A 13,748-nucleotide genomic window follows, 5' to 3' on the forward strand; every position below is an offset into this window, starting at 1 on the left:
AAACATGGTGGCTCTTTTAAATAATAAATACTGTGACCAATAACCATTATCTGGGCTACAAATATAACTTGACACTCTACTTCCTACAAATCTGAGACGCTACCCAAAAGGCCTAACTTTGGCCCTTGTGTGCTAGAGAGCTGCCTACTACCCAACTGGAATATCAACATACTCCAAGGTTCAGCGCTCCACAACCTCGTTTCTCTAATGAGTCACCAGGCAGAGGTGACAACTGCAGCTTCCATGTAGACAGGTTGCCCTCAACAATATCAATATATATTGTTTGGTCGCTATTTCTGATATTTCGTGAATTATTTTATGCTAGCATGATTCCTCAAATAACAAACATGCCTTGGAACCAGGTCAGGCCTTGTTCTCAGACACTCCAAAACCAAAAAAGGCCACAGGGGTTCCTTACCATTTTACATACATTTTCTTCCCCTCCTTTCGGTTGAAACAGAACTAAACAAACCAAAGATATGAGGAAAATATGGATGAAAGGGGTGATGTAGATTATGAAAAATGGTCATTCCCTATAAAAAAAAAAAAAAGATGCTGTGTAGGTTTCACGGTCATACCCTTAACTTAGGCTTCGGCCTACCTCTGCCTTGCTGTAGTTGGCTTCTGTTGACTTTGCAGAGGCAATGAGAGGCAATGAGGCAAAGACCGTTGTTACACAGGTTACTTGTCTGTTGGTTATCTGAGTAATAGCATATATAACAAGAGGTGAAAGGGGGTTTTACAGCACTTTTGAGGCTGTCCCCGGTCAGTCTCACTGACCTCCTGAATACAACTGATGGCAAGAAAAGCAACAAATTCTCTTTTGTTTTTAACTCCACAATTTGTAAAATTTTGTGTGGTTTCAAGAAATTGTGTCAAACCTCAGGAAAAGATAGCGGGCTGCCACGTTTGCTGCTCCAGCAGCAAAGAGGGTTAAAAAAACAGGCCCTAAAAAGGTGCGCAAAGCAGGCCTCTCACTTAGAAAAGACATGATTGTACATACAAGCCAGTAGTAGCTCTACAAATGCACTTCAGCTGCAACAACGATGCGCTTTACCTCGGTATAATATATATACTTCTCTCTCTCTTTCTCTCGTTCCTCCCCCAATCCCCGCCACCCGTAAGTTACCCAGAACCCTTCACTCTCCTCTCCTTTTGGGTTCTACATCAGTGACAGAACCAGCTGAAACTGACATTCTGCGACATTCTCTCCAGGCGCGCAAAAACGCCTGTTTTCCTTTCAGTGTCATCACAGCGACTGTGTACAAAAATAAGTATCATCTGTCATTTGGCTCGAAAGAGGACCGTCGGTCCGATTGTCCAGCCCTGCAGCTCTCTCCAAACGTCCAATGCTGATCAAGCGCTCTCCAAAGAGGGCAAGGGGCTAATAGGGATAGAAAAAAAAACTGCGGCAAAACTTATCGATTTTCCTTCTCCTCCACTTTCCTTTTTTTTTTTTTTTTTCTTTTTTTTTTACACTTAGCAAAAGCGTCTTTGCCTGGCAGTTTTTTCGACCCAAAAAAAAAGGATGGCTGCAGTTTGAGATATCAAAGATCTCTGCAAAAATATAGAACATATATATGTTGCATATATATATTTCTATAGCTTGTCTGTGTTAGCATCTCCCTTGATTTAACAAGGTCTGGTCAAAGTTGTCATTCAGTGAGCAGTTGTTGTAAGAGGCTCTTCTGTTGAGCCTGGGGGGTGGTGGGCCCAGGTGTAGTCTTCTGAGAAGCCATGGGTCCTTGTTGGTTCAGGTATGGGTCCCCACCCACGAGGTTCACTGTACATTGGACATCGGCAAACACTTGTACTTGCTGGACCTGCTGGTGAGAAAACACAGGCTGAGATTAGGAGAACTGGCTTCCACTCACCTAAAGATTAAAATTTGAATACTACAATAACATACAAGGCCATCAACAAATCTGCCTCAAGCCACATCATCAAGGAAGTCTCATATATCACCCAAACTGTTCTCTTCACTCCTCCCAAGACCTCCTGCTTTCTAGCTGCCTTGTTATCTCATCCCCATGTCTTCTCCAGAAACTCTCCCTTCTTCTGGAACTCCTTACCCCAACCTGTCCAGCCATCTACTCTATCTGCCTTTAGGCAATCCTAGAAAATGCATCTCTTCAGGAAAGCCTATCTTGCCTCCACCCAACAGCTGAACCTTTACTTTTTCCATCAACTCATCCCTCTCAGTTATTACCAGGGGCGGACTGACCATTTGGAAACTTGGGCACTGCCCAAGGGCCCAAGGTCAGTAGGGCGCCCCATGAGATGCCCCTGGTACCTTTTTCATAGGCTTTTTTGAGTTTGGGCAAGGACACAGGGGCCCCATGATCCCCTCTTGCCCGAGGGCCCCATGAGTTGTCAGTCCGCCCCTGGTTATTACCCTATTATAATTTAACCCTATATTTTAAATTGTAAGCTCTTGAAAGCATGACCTACCGGTCTTAAATTGTATTATAACTGTACTGTCTTCCCTCTTTATTATAAAGTTCTGAGAAAAGCTCCATTATAATAATAATAACTGTAAAATAACAAGCCTTTGATTAAAAAAAAAAAAGTTTAACCATCCTTTTGTTGGTCACCTCAAGCCAATCTACTCACAGGAAACCTGTCATCAGAGAAAGATGGATGGTAGAATTGTTGACCTCTTCTTCTTAACACTCAAGTTGCCTGGCTGCCATGCTGATGCTTCCCAAACTTTGGGTCACTGACCCAGAACAAGTAAGGAGATAATGAGTTTTGACTTTCCTCTGGGCTTTCATTTGTTGCATACTTGCAAGTATTGAACGAAGATACAGACGAGCGACCACCCTTTTCAGAAGCAGGTTGGCAATAAACTCCTATCTACTTTAAAGAAAATATGTCACTTTGCCCATTCAGAGCAAATTGACAGGATCCAGCTTCTCTTGATAACACCCCCCTCCCTTTCCCCTGCCCTCCACACACTAATGCTCACCTTACCCATGCATTCCCACACTGTTTCATTCCTATTGGAGCCCATATCCACTGATACTAACCATTGTCATGCTCGCCCACCATTCCATTCATCCGGTGGGCCCAGGGGCGTATTTACCACAAGGCAAACAAGGCATTTTTCAGGGGGGCAGTACTTCCCCCCAGAAGAAGGGATGGAAGAAGGGACACACGCACCATGGGAACCAGGTGGGATCTAAGGGAGGCTGCGGGCTGCTTGATGGTGTATGTAAAGCTTGACTCTCGTTCCCAGGGATGTCCAGAGCTGTAAAGATGAGTGACTTTCTCTCTATTTCCAGGGAAGGGGGGGTTAGTGGAAGGCTCTCCAAGGTGGGGGGCAGGGGTGTTATTGGTCAATGTCAGGCTCTCTCTGTGTGAGGGGGAAGGGGGGGGGGGTGTTGGTTCTTGTCTGTGGGGGCATATAATCTTTCTGTTGCCTAGGGCAGCACAAAACCTAAATACACCACTGGTTGGGCCCCTGGAAAATACACAAGCTCTCTCCCCTTATCCCCAAAATGCAGTACCCAGGCCTGAGCAATTCATCGCCAGGATCAAACAGTGTCACTTGTGGAGGGGAGCAGGAGAGCTTACACAGGGGTCAGACATAGGGCTCCAATTAGAATGAAGCACTGTGGGAATTTGAGAATTTCAGCCATTGGGGGGCAGCAGAAGAAAAAAAATTACTTGCAAAATTCCATGATCTTACTAGGTATATACTGCTTCATAGGTGTGTTAAATGTTCGCTTATCCTTTAAAAACACATACCTGTCCTGTATCTGGCTCCGTCTTTAGTAGGTCTGTTGAGTACAGTCCGCTTGTTCTAAGAGATGGATCATTCACTTGCTGTAATAAAAATGGCAAAAGAAAAGTAAGCAATCAGGACCACTAAGTGGGCCTGTTTTTGTTGAATACACATGTACTAAAAGAAGTTTATCTTTTGATCAAACTGACCTCAGAGTCCTTAATATGGCCAAAAGATTGTGAACACCTGACCATAATAGCTACTATAAGATATTGTTATTGTACAAGGCTGGTCATCCATTCTTCCTAAGCTATTGTACGAGACTAGTGATCCATCCCTAGTAGGTTATTGTACAAGATCATCATAAGTGATTGCATACTACTGGTGACCCATCCTTCCTACATTATTGTAGGAGACTAGTGACTGATCCTTACTCGTGAATCATACTCCCTAAGTTATTGTACAAGAATAGTGACTCATCCTTACTAAATTGTTGAACAAGAGTGATTATACAAGACTAGCGACCCAATCTTCCTAAGTAATTGTACAAAACTGATGACCCATCCTTGTCAAGTTATTTTACAGATTTGTCATGAATGCCATGTAATGTAAGTTTTCTAGCAAACAGGATAATATCCTTCACCAACTCAAAGCAGTCAATATGTTGGGTGGGACCAAAACCTAATTCTAAGATACATTTCTCATCCTCAGATAGTGAATAAGAGGACAGATTGAAAATCCACATTCTATCATTACCTAGGTCTTCTTGACTAGAAATGGATCCAAATTCCCCATCCTCCTAGGATCCCCCAAAGGGTGAAATCCCAAAATTGACTGGTGACCCATCAGAAGTTTGACTGGTGACCCATCCTCTGGTGACTCATCCTCTTTAAGTTATTCTACCAGAAGACTAGTGGCCCATCCTTCATAAGTGATTATCCAATACTAATGACGCAGTCTTCCTACATTATTGTACAGGACTGGTGACCCATCCTTTCTAAGTTATTGTACAAGACTGGTGATCAGTAGGTTACTGTACAAAACTAGTGACCCATCCTTACCAAGTTATTGCACAAGACTAGAGACCCATCCTTACTAAAATATTGTACAAGAAGACCAGTGGCCCATCTTCCATAAGTGATTACACAACCCCGGTGACTTATCCTTCCTAAGTTATTGTACAAGACTGGTGACCCATTCCTCATAAGTCATTGTACATGACTGGTTACTTTTTATTCTTTAGTGATTATACAAATCTAGTGACTCTTCCTTCTGAAGTTGTTGTACAAGACTGGGGACCCATCTTTCCTAAGTTATTGTACAAAGCTGGTCACCCATCCTTCCTAAGTGATTGTACATTATTGGTGGCCTATCCTTCCTAGGTTATTTACAAGGCTTTTGACCCATCCCTCCTAAGTTACTGTACAAAACTAGTGACCCATTCTTCATAAGTAATTATACAATACTAATGACCCCTATGTCCTAAGATACTGTATAAGACAAGTAGCAATTATACAACATTGATGAACCTATCTTTTATTTTTTTTTTTTATTTATTTCAGGTATATATATAGCGCCATCAATTTACGCAGCGCTTTACATATATATTGTACATTCACATCAGTACCTAACCATCAAGGAGTGTACAATTTAAAGTCCCTAACTCACATTCATACATACACATGTGCTAACCATTTAGCCACTGTGCTGCACAATCTTTCTATGTTATTGTACAAAATTGGTGACCCATCGTCCTTAAGTTATTGTGCAAAAAACTGATGACCCATCCTTACTAAGTTATGGTACAAGATGATCGATGACCCATCCTTTATAAGTGATTATACAACACTGGTGAACCAATCTTCCTAAGTTATTGTACAAGACTGGTGACAATTCATCCCTAAGTTATTGTACAAGATTGGTGGCCCAATGTACAAGACTAGTGACCCGTCCTTATTAAGTTATTATACAATAAGAATGCTGGACCATCCTTCATAAATGATTAGACAACACTTGTGACCCGTTCTTTCTAAGTAATTGTACAAGACTGGTCACCCATCCTTACAAGGCTACAGAACAAGACTGGTCACCCATCCTTCCAAAGCTACAGAACAAGACTGGTCACCCATCCTTCCAAAGCTACAGAACAAGACTGGTCACCCATCCTTCCAAAGCTACAGAACAAGACTGGTCACCCATCCTTCCAAAGCTACAGAACAAGACTGGTCACCCATCCTTCCAAAGCTACAGAACAAGACTGGTCACCCATCCTTCCAAAGCTACAGAACAAGACTGGAAACCCATCCTACCAAAGCTACAGAACAAGACTGGTCATCCATCCTTCTAAAGCTACAGAACAAGACTGGTCACCCATCCTTCCAAAGCTACAGAACAAGACTGGTCACCCATCCTTCCAAAGCTACAGAACACGACTGGTCACCCATCCTTCCAAAGCTACAGAACAAGACTAGTCACCCATCCTTCCAAAGCTACAGAACAAGACTGGTCACCCATCCTTCTAAAGCTACAGAACAAGACTGGTCACCCATCCTTTCAAAGCTATAGTACAAGACCTGTAACCCATCATTCCTAAGTTATTATACAAGACTGGTGACCAGTGGTGTATTTTGTTTTTTTGCTGCCCTAGGCAACAGAAAAATCAAGCACCCCCCAAATTTAAAGAAAAAAAAAAAGGAGTGAGAGAGAGTAAGCAGCTGGCTATCCCTGGAGCCACAGACAGAGAGATGCATTCTTCCAGCACTCACCTGCACCTCTCTGGAATGAAAGCAGCCAACAATCCCCAGTGTTGCCCTTGTGTAGGAACAAGAGTTGGCCACTACCTACACCCTTTCTTGGATCCCATGGCAGAGCACAGTGTGCCTGCCTCACCTGGTCCCTGCCAGGTGAGTCCCTTCTTTTGGGGGGAGGAGTCGCCCCCCTGCAAAATGCCGCCCAAAGCAAACGCCTTGTTTGCCTCACATTAGATATAGCCCTGCTTGCGACCCATACTTTAGAAGTTACTGTACATGACTGGTGACCCATTACTCCTAAATTTTTGTGCAAAACTGGCTAAGCTAAGTGACTACAAGACTGAAGACCTATCCAAGCCTTCTTAAAAGAATGGAGACTGTTAAAACGAAAAGGATTTTTTTTTGGCAGGGAAGGGAGGGATGTCACATTAGTTTTGGAATGGGATATCCATTGGTCAGGTGTCCACAAACCTTTGCCTATATGCCTTTGCCTAACTGATATACTCTGAAGTACATAATAATTTCAGCATATAAATACAGGAAAATATATATAACAATTAATCTAATGAGGCCCTCGGCACATGGCTATTAATATAAATCCAGCAGCGCCCTCTAGTGTATGGGTGACATACCTGTTCCGTACACATACTGTTCATGCTCTGCATGGGAAGGGAGCCCATCTGCACCTGCCCCGTCATCTGGTTCACATTCTGCACCCCATTGTTGGCTCCTCCCATGGACACGGTGATGCTCATGTTATTGTACATTCCTTGCTGGCCTGGAGCCGGTTGGTTCTGTCCTGTCTGGCCAAAAACGCTGTGCATGTAAAAAAAAAAAAAAAATGTATCTTCAAGTTGCACCACCAAAAAAACCCCAGTACAATTACAGTAAGGTTTCCCCTCAATATACAAGGTGCTGCATACCTTTAGTGCCGCTTCTACATTTGTTACCCAGAAAAATGTTTGTGTCCCACTCTGATTTCATTTCAGTTTGTTACTGGGGCCTGACTTTTTCTAACTTCATGGCTAAGAGCTGCCAAATTCCATTCAAGTATCCAATGAACATGCCTCAGATGCCAACAGTTGATGGTGCATAGCCCTCAAGTTGAGAGTGGCTGCACTACTATAACAACCATCAATGTGCTCCCTCTTTCTTTTGTGTTCTTCTTTCATTTACTGTTTATATATATGTGAAAACCAATAAAAATTGTTAATACTAAAAAAAAAAGTCACAAATATAAAAAATAACTTAAAGCTGAACTCTAGGCATTAAAACACTTTGTTTAAATATATTCTTTAATAGCCACAAAGGGTATAGATCCACTTTGTGTGCAACAAATGTCTTTGCAAACTCAGAAATGACCTTGTAAAAATACCAGCGATATCATCACTGTGCTGTACATAGCCTGTACAGAGAGTAGAGCCGTGGAAGGGGCCCAGCAGGCTACACTACAGGAGGGGGGCGGGGACAAGACCAGGAACCCTACACAAGGAGAGAGAGCAGCAGTGATCGGTCTTTAGTACAGGACACTTGACACCTGGCTCTCACCTGGAGCTTCCCAGCGTGCTTTGCTGCCAGTTCTTCAGGTCAGGTGACTGATACCCCGGCGTGGATGGCGTCTGCTGGAGCATGGGGCTCTGAGATGGCGTGATGCGAGGTGACATCAGAGGGCTGGTGGGGCTGAGAGATGGAGCGAATGTGGGATCCCCTTGTTGGTTGATTCCTGTGGGGTGACAACGGTGAGACTGTCATTTCACTGCAACAATAGAAACTCCTCTTCCAGCAATTTGTGCTGGATTCAGGCAATTCAGTACAATAAGAAGTTTAACAATAAAAATCAACACTCTAGGCCAGGGGCGGACTGACAACTCATGGGGCCCCTGGGCAATAGGGGATCATGGGGCCCCTGTGTCCTTGCCCAAACTCAAAAAAGCCTATGAAAAAGATACCAGGGGCATCTCATGGGACCCTCTACTGACCCCGGGCCCTCGGGCAGTGCCCGAGTTTCCAAATGGTCAGTCCGCCCCTGCTCTAGGCAATATATTTCATTTTCCCACAGTAGGATACAGTCAAATTTAGTAGATCTTTCACAATGCCTATGGGAAAGATTTCAGTTGCTTGGCACTCTTGTGGTACTGTGCAAACTCAAATTTACATATCTCTGTAAGTTCTTGGTGAACAATAAGTATACCAGTTACTTACAATTTGGCCCTTGGTTCAGCCGATCTTGTGTCCTGGGCCGTGTCCTGGGATCACAGCATCAACCTTATTTATGTTACTGTGCATGCACAGTGATGTTGGGTAAAACTAGGGTGGGGGTGATGGGTAGTCCTGCATATTTAGAATAGGAAACTAAGTTGGGTCAATCCAGAAAGTAGGAGTGATTTGTGTGTGCCCACCTCAGAAAAATGTTTGGACGAATGGGGATTGTGGGGTGGTGAACAGTGTACTGGGGTCTGGGACCATAACGTTGGTATGCATGCAAATCCAGTTTAAACTATTTCAAATGTAGGCCAGAATGATGTCAAGCACAGATCTGAAAGAGGCCAACTGCAGATCAGGAGACCAACTGGAAATCAAAGGAGGTCAACCGTAGGTCTGAAGGAGGTCAACTGGGGATTAGAGGAAGGTCAACTGCAGATCTGAAGGAGGCCAACCAGAGATCAGATTGAAGTCAACTGGAGATCTGAAGGTGGCCAACTGGAGACCAGAAAGAGGTCACTTAGAGATCTGAAGAAGGCCAACTGGAGACCAGAGGGAAATCAACTGCAGAACAAAGTAGGTGAACTGCAGATCTGAAGACGACCAACTGGGGATCAGAAAGAGGTCAACTTCAGATCAGAAGGAGGTAAACTGCAGGTCAGATAGAGGTCAACTGCAGATAAGAAGGAGGCCAACTGGGGATCAGAAGGAGGCCAACTGGGGATCAAAAGGAGGCCAACTGGGGATCAAAAGGAGGTCAACTGCATGTCAAATGCTCCTGTCAGTGAATTCTGAATAATCTCAGACGTGTCTTAAACTGATGCCATCAATGTAAGCCCAAAGCCCGTCCACATATAGTGTAGGCCCTTAATCATCTTTAGGGGCACCATTTTCCTTGTTGATAGAGGTTTATAAAAATATTTTTCTGTTAAATATTTTGCCTCTATAATTTACATCTGGAGAGTTTTTTTCTTTTCTTATACACGGTTATTACTCTGTAACTGGTGGATCAGATATTTAATATTTAGCATAATAAATATGAAACACATGACTAATTAGCATGTCTTCCCTATTAGAGTATTTAACTTTTATACATCATAAAGTTAAAGACTTTAAAATCCTTTTCATTGTTATTGTCGAATTTGCGATTTTACCTTTATTTGCATCTCCAATTCTAAGAAGTGATACCATATCGGGGTCCCCTTATTTTACCTTTTTGTCTAAAACCTCCTATGACATTTTACTGTATCCCTTTAATAATATTAATATATAATTTAATTATTTTTATTTTTTATTTAATTCAATTGTAATTTTATTATTATTTTTTTAAAGGATATACTTTATTTTACAGAGTTCCTATCGTTTTATCTCTTCTTCAACTGCAGCTTATATTTCTGTTCTATTACTTGCTGTTTTTGTAAATATTCCAGCTTCCTTACTATCCTTGTCTTTTTCCCTGCCCTCATAACCCAATATGTTTTGCCTCTTTTCACAGCTTCATCAGGGCTTCAAAGGCTTTTCACAGCTTCATCAGGGCTTCAAGGTGCTCCTGACTGGTGCAATTCAACACACAAACTGTAATAAAAATGGCCATTGTAGATAATGATGATTGACCACTACTTGCATCTGGAGCTGTCCTATGGCTTATCTTTTGGATAGAACTCATTGCTATGCCAAGTGTGGACAAAATTTAATGTTTTTAAAAGTTCTTTAATGAGGTTAAGATGTAATAGTATTGAGCTCATACCTGCTGCTGAGTACTGAAAGACATTCTGCTGCATCTGTGTATTGATCCCAGAGCTGAACTGCCCTCCGACGCTTCCCATCATGCCTCGGTTGACCATACCGCCTCTGCCGGCCACTGTGCGGTTGGGCAGCGCAGCCTCAGGGGTTGTAGCCAGAGGCGAGAAAGGGCTGGTGGATGGGGGAGGGTTGACGGGGTTTGTACCATAACTGTGGGGGTAAGGGAACTGCTGGGGAGGGCCTTGCGGGAGCCTTGAAGCCGTCATGTTGACGGGCAGACCTCCTTGAGGGGGAAGGTTGTTGCCGAAGTTCTGCTGCCTCATTAGCATGGCTCTCTGCTGCATGAGTTGCTGCTGTCGGTGCTGCTGACTGTACAGTTCCCGCTGGCGCTGGGCCAGCATCTGAGCATTCAACGGGGGCTGTGAAGACCAAAGAGGACAAGATTAGACGGTTATCTCTGCTTGCCATCACTACACACCATTTCTCTCTATCATAAAACTTTAGAAAAGGAAGCTGGCAGAACTCTGAATAATTGAAACTCAAAATCTTGATTGATCGGAACAGAGTTGTCCCATCTAGGACCTCTATGCATATGCATTTCACCCACAACCTGGGCAAAACTGTAGGGTTACCACTACAAATAAGTACAGGTTGTGAGCAAAAAGCATCAAGGGAGGAGCTCCTGGAGGGAATGCTTTGTTCACTTTGTCCAAATCAATAAAGATTGTCAGCATTTGAATCCTTCATCAAGTGCCCCCTGCTATCTTCTTTTCTGTATTTGTGTGGATTGTTGGGTAGAGGACGAACCCCTGCTGGTGTCTAGCACCCTACTTTTCCAAAGGTGACCCAATTTCGGGCACAATCTACGTCTTTACTATATTACTTTGCTGGGGTTCTGGCCATGAGTAGCTTATGCCCAATAATGCAAAATTGTGTCAGTTAATTGACTGAAAACCAGCAGCTCCCTCTAAAGGCAGAAGGGGAACACTGGCTACCCTTTACCAGTCTTCTTCAATATTATTATTATTATACAGTATTTATATAGCGCCAATAGTTTGCTCAGCGCTGTACATTATAGTGGGAGACAGTACAGTAACAATACAATGCGATACACAAGGGGTTCGAGGGCCCTGCTCCTTGGAGCTTACAATCTAGGAGGGAGGGGAGAGTGGTACAGGAGGAAATAGCTGTGGGGAATGGAGTGGTGGGGAGAGTGGAGGAGATCAGCAGGTGAGGGCTGGGTAGGCTTCTCTGAAGAGATGTGTTTTCAGGGTGCTACTAAAGGTGAGGAGGGTAGGAGACAGTCTGATGGATTGGGGTAGCGAGTTCCAGAGGATGGGGGAAGCCCTGGAGAAGTCCTGGAGATGGGCATGGGAAGAGGAGACCAGGGAACTGGAGAGTAGGAGGTCTTGTGAGGAGCGGAGAGTGCGTGTTGGGTGGTAAATGGATATCAGGTCGGTGATGTAGTTCGGGGCAGTATGGTGGACAGCTTTGTACGTCAATGTTAATATTTTGAATTTTATGCATTGGGCAATCGGAAGCCAGTGGAGGGATTGGCAGAGGGGGGTGGCGGATACGGAACAGTTGGTGAGGTGGATGAGTCTGGCCGCAGAATTCAGGATAGACTGAAGCGGGGATAGCCTGTGTTGGGGTAGGCCAGCGAGGAGGGAGTTGCAGTAGTCAAGTCGTGATATGATAAGGGAGTGGATGAGTTGCTTTGTGGTTTCTGGAGTTAGGAACGTGCGTATTTTGGAGATGTTGCGGAGGTGGAGTCTGCATGAATTTGTCAGCGATTGGATCTGGGGCTGGAAAGACAGATTGGAGTCTAGAATGACACCTAAAAAACAATAAAAACAAGTACAGCCTGCCCCAATAATCCACAGCAACCAATCAGAAATCAAAGACATTACTTGAATCCTATTATTATTAATATTATACAGGATTTATATAGCGCCTACAGTTTACGCAGCGCTGTACAACATAAGGGCAGACAGTACAATTACAATACAAATAGTACAGGAGGGATCACAGGGATCTTTTGTATTACCTGAGAACTGATGGCTTGCTGCATGGCTGGCCTCATCCCCATTGGCACCGTGTTCCCAACGCCAAACTGGCTAAGGATGGCCTGCCGGTTCTGGTGCAGAATCTGCAATGTTATCCAATAAAACATGAACAAATCAGCATGTACAGTACTCGGAGCTGTCAGCACAGGATACATCTGCAGAAAAAAGGCCTTCTCTAAGTATAATTGGGCCAGATACATACTATATGTGACACATTACCTGTTGCTGACCCTGTAACCTCTGCTGGAGCTGTAGTCGGAGCTGATTAGACGCTGTTCCAGGACGAGCCATGGCTTGTCGGGGCTGCATGTTCATGTTGTTGGGATAAGGCCCTCTCTGTGGTGGGGGTTGCACCTGGACTGGTACAGGCCCATACGTATTCTTCTGTCTGACCATGTTGGAGAAGGGTCCGGGGAGACCCGGGTTGGGTGAGGCAGTTGGATAAGGTTGAGGATAGAGACCTGACTTCTGGTCCATCAGAACCGAGGCCACAGGAGTCTGCTGTTGGAACCTGTCAGTGACCACATCCAGACCACCTCCCTGGGGACGGGGGGGGAAGTAAAAAGAGAAACACACATCAATGTAAGTGTATAATTTCCTGATAGTCACCAACCACTGGACCTCTACATTTTAGACCTGCCATAGACTATCCCATAATTTCTAATTTACTGAATGAGTGTTTCTGAGCTCAAGCTTTGCTTGTAATTATCTGAATTTCTACGTGCCAATTGATTAGGGCGCTCTTCCACCTACCTCCACTATGGATCAAAGTACCTTGTGTGCACTGCCAGCACCATCAAAGTGACAAGCAGGCAATGTCACCTCTCATTTAAGTGCTTGTCCATCTGTTGCCACCCTTAGGCATGATGTCATAGACCAGCCATTATCAATTAAATTTCCTACAGAGGTTGCTAGGGTCTCCTTGAATTGTGGCTAATTGATCTCCCATTCGATAGCACTTGCAGTTTTGGGGGACAGCAACACTTGGAAAATGTAGTTACATAGAAACACAAGAAATACAAACTAGTGCAGCCAGTAAAATAACAATCCCCCACCCCATCCTCAATTGTAATACAATGCCTCCAATAGAACAGAATCAGAATCCAAATGCCCCAAAATAACTACAAGTAAATGGACATATGGGTAGGAGACACTGAAGGCAAAGGAACTACTCATTTCGACACATAGAAAATGATGTATTATACCTGGTAAACACCATAGATTGAAGGAAAGAAAAATTGCTTGATTCCCCCATCAACA

General features: G+C 43.9%; 1 protein-coding gene across 4 annotated transcripts in view; it reads right to left on the minus strand.

Annotated features, from left to right (window-relative positions):
• Window positions 1-1,442: 1,442 nt before the first annotated feature.
• The window catches only part of NCOA1 (nuclear receptor coactivator 1), a 641,218-nt gene continuing 628,912 nt past the window's right edge, over window positions 1,443-13,748 (minus strand). For 3 of the 4 annotated variants that reach the window (XM_089688167.1, XM_089688166.1, XM_089688168.1), the window contains 7 exons: window positions 12,708-13,028; window positions 12,470-12,571; window positions 10,427-10,841; window positions 8,026-8,200; window positions 7,110-7,293; window positions 3,751-3,828; window positions 1,443-1,826 (listed from right to left, as the gene is read on the minus strand). In XM_089688167.1, the coding sequence (XP_089544293.1) occupies window positions 1,656-1,826; window positions 3,751-3,828; window positions 7,110-7,293; window positions 8,026-8,200; window positions 10,427-10,841; window positions 12,470-12,571; window positions 12,708-13,028 (1,446 nt within the window). In that variant the 3' untranslated portion in view covers window positions 1,443-1,655. The remainder of the gene's footprint in view (window positions 1,827-3,750; window positions 3,829-7,109; window positions 7,294-8,025; window positions 8,201-10,426; window positions 10,842-12,469; window positions 12,572-12,707; window positions 13,029-13,748) is intronic. The other variant, XM_089688169.1, reaches the window with a different exon arrangement.

The sequence above is a fragment of the Staurois parvus genome, unplaced genomic scaffold (assembly GCF_062004578.1).
Source record: "Staurois parvus isolate SC_StPar_1 unplaced genomic scaffold, SC_StPar_1.0 ptg000448l, whole genome shotgun sequence".
In the NCBI taxonomy this organism is placed as follows: Eukaryota; Metazoa; Chordata; class Amphibia; order Anura; family Ranidae; genus Staurois; species Staurois parvus.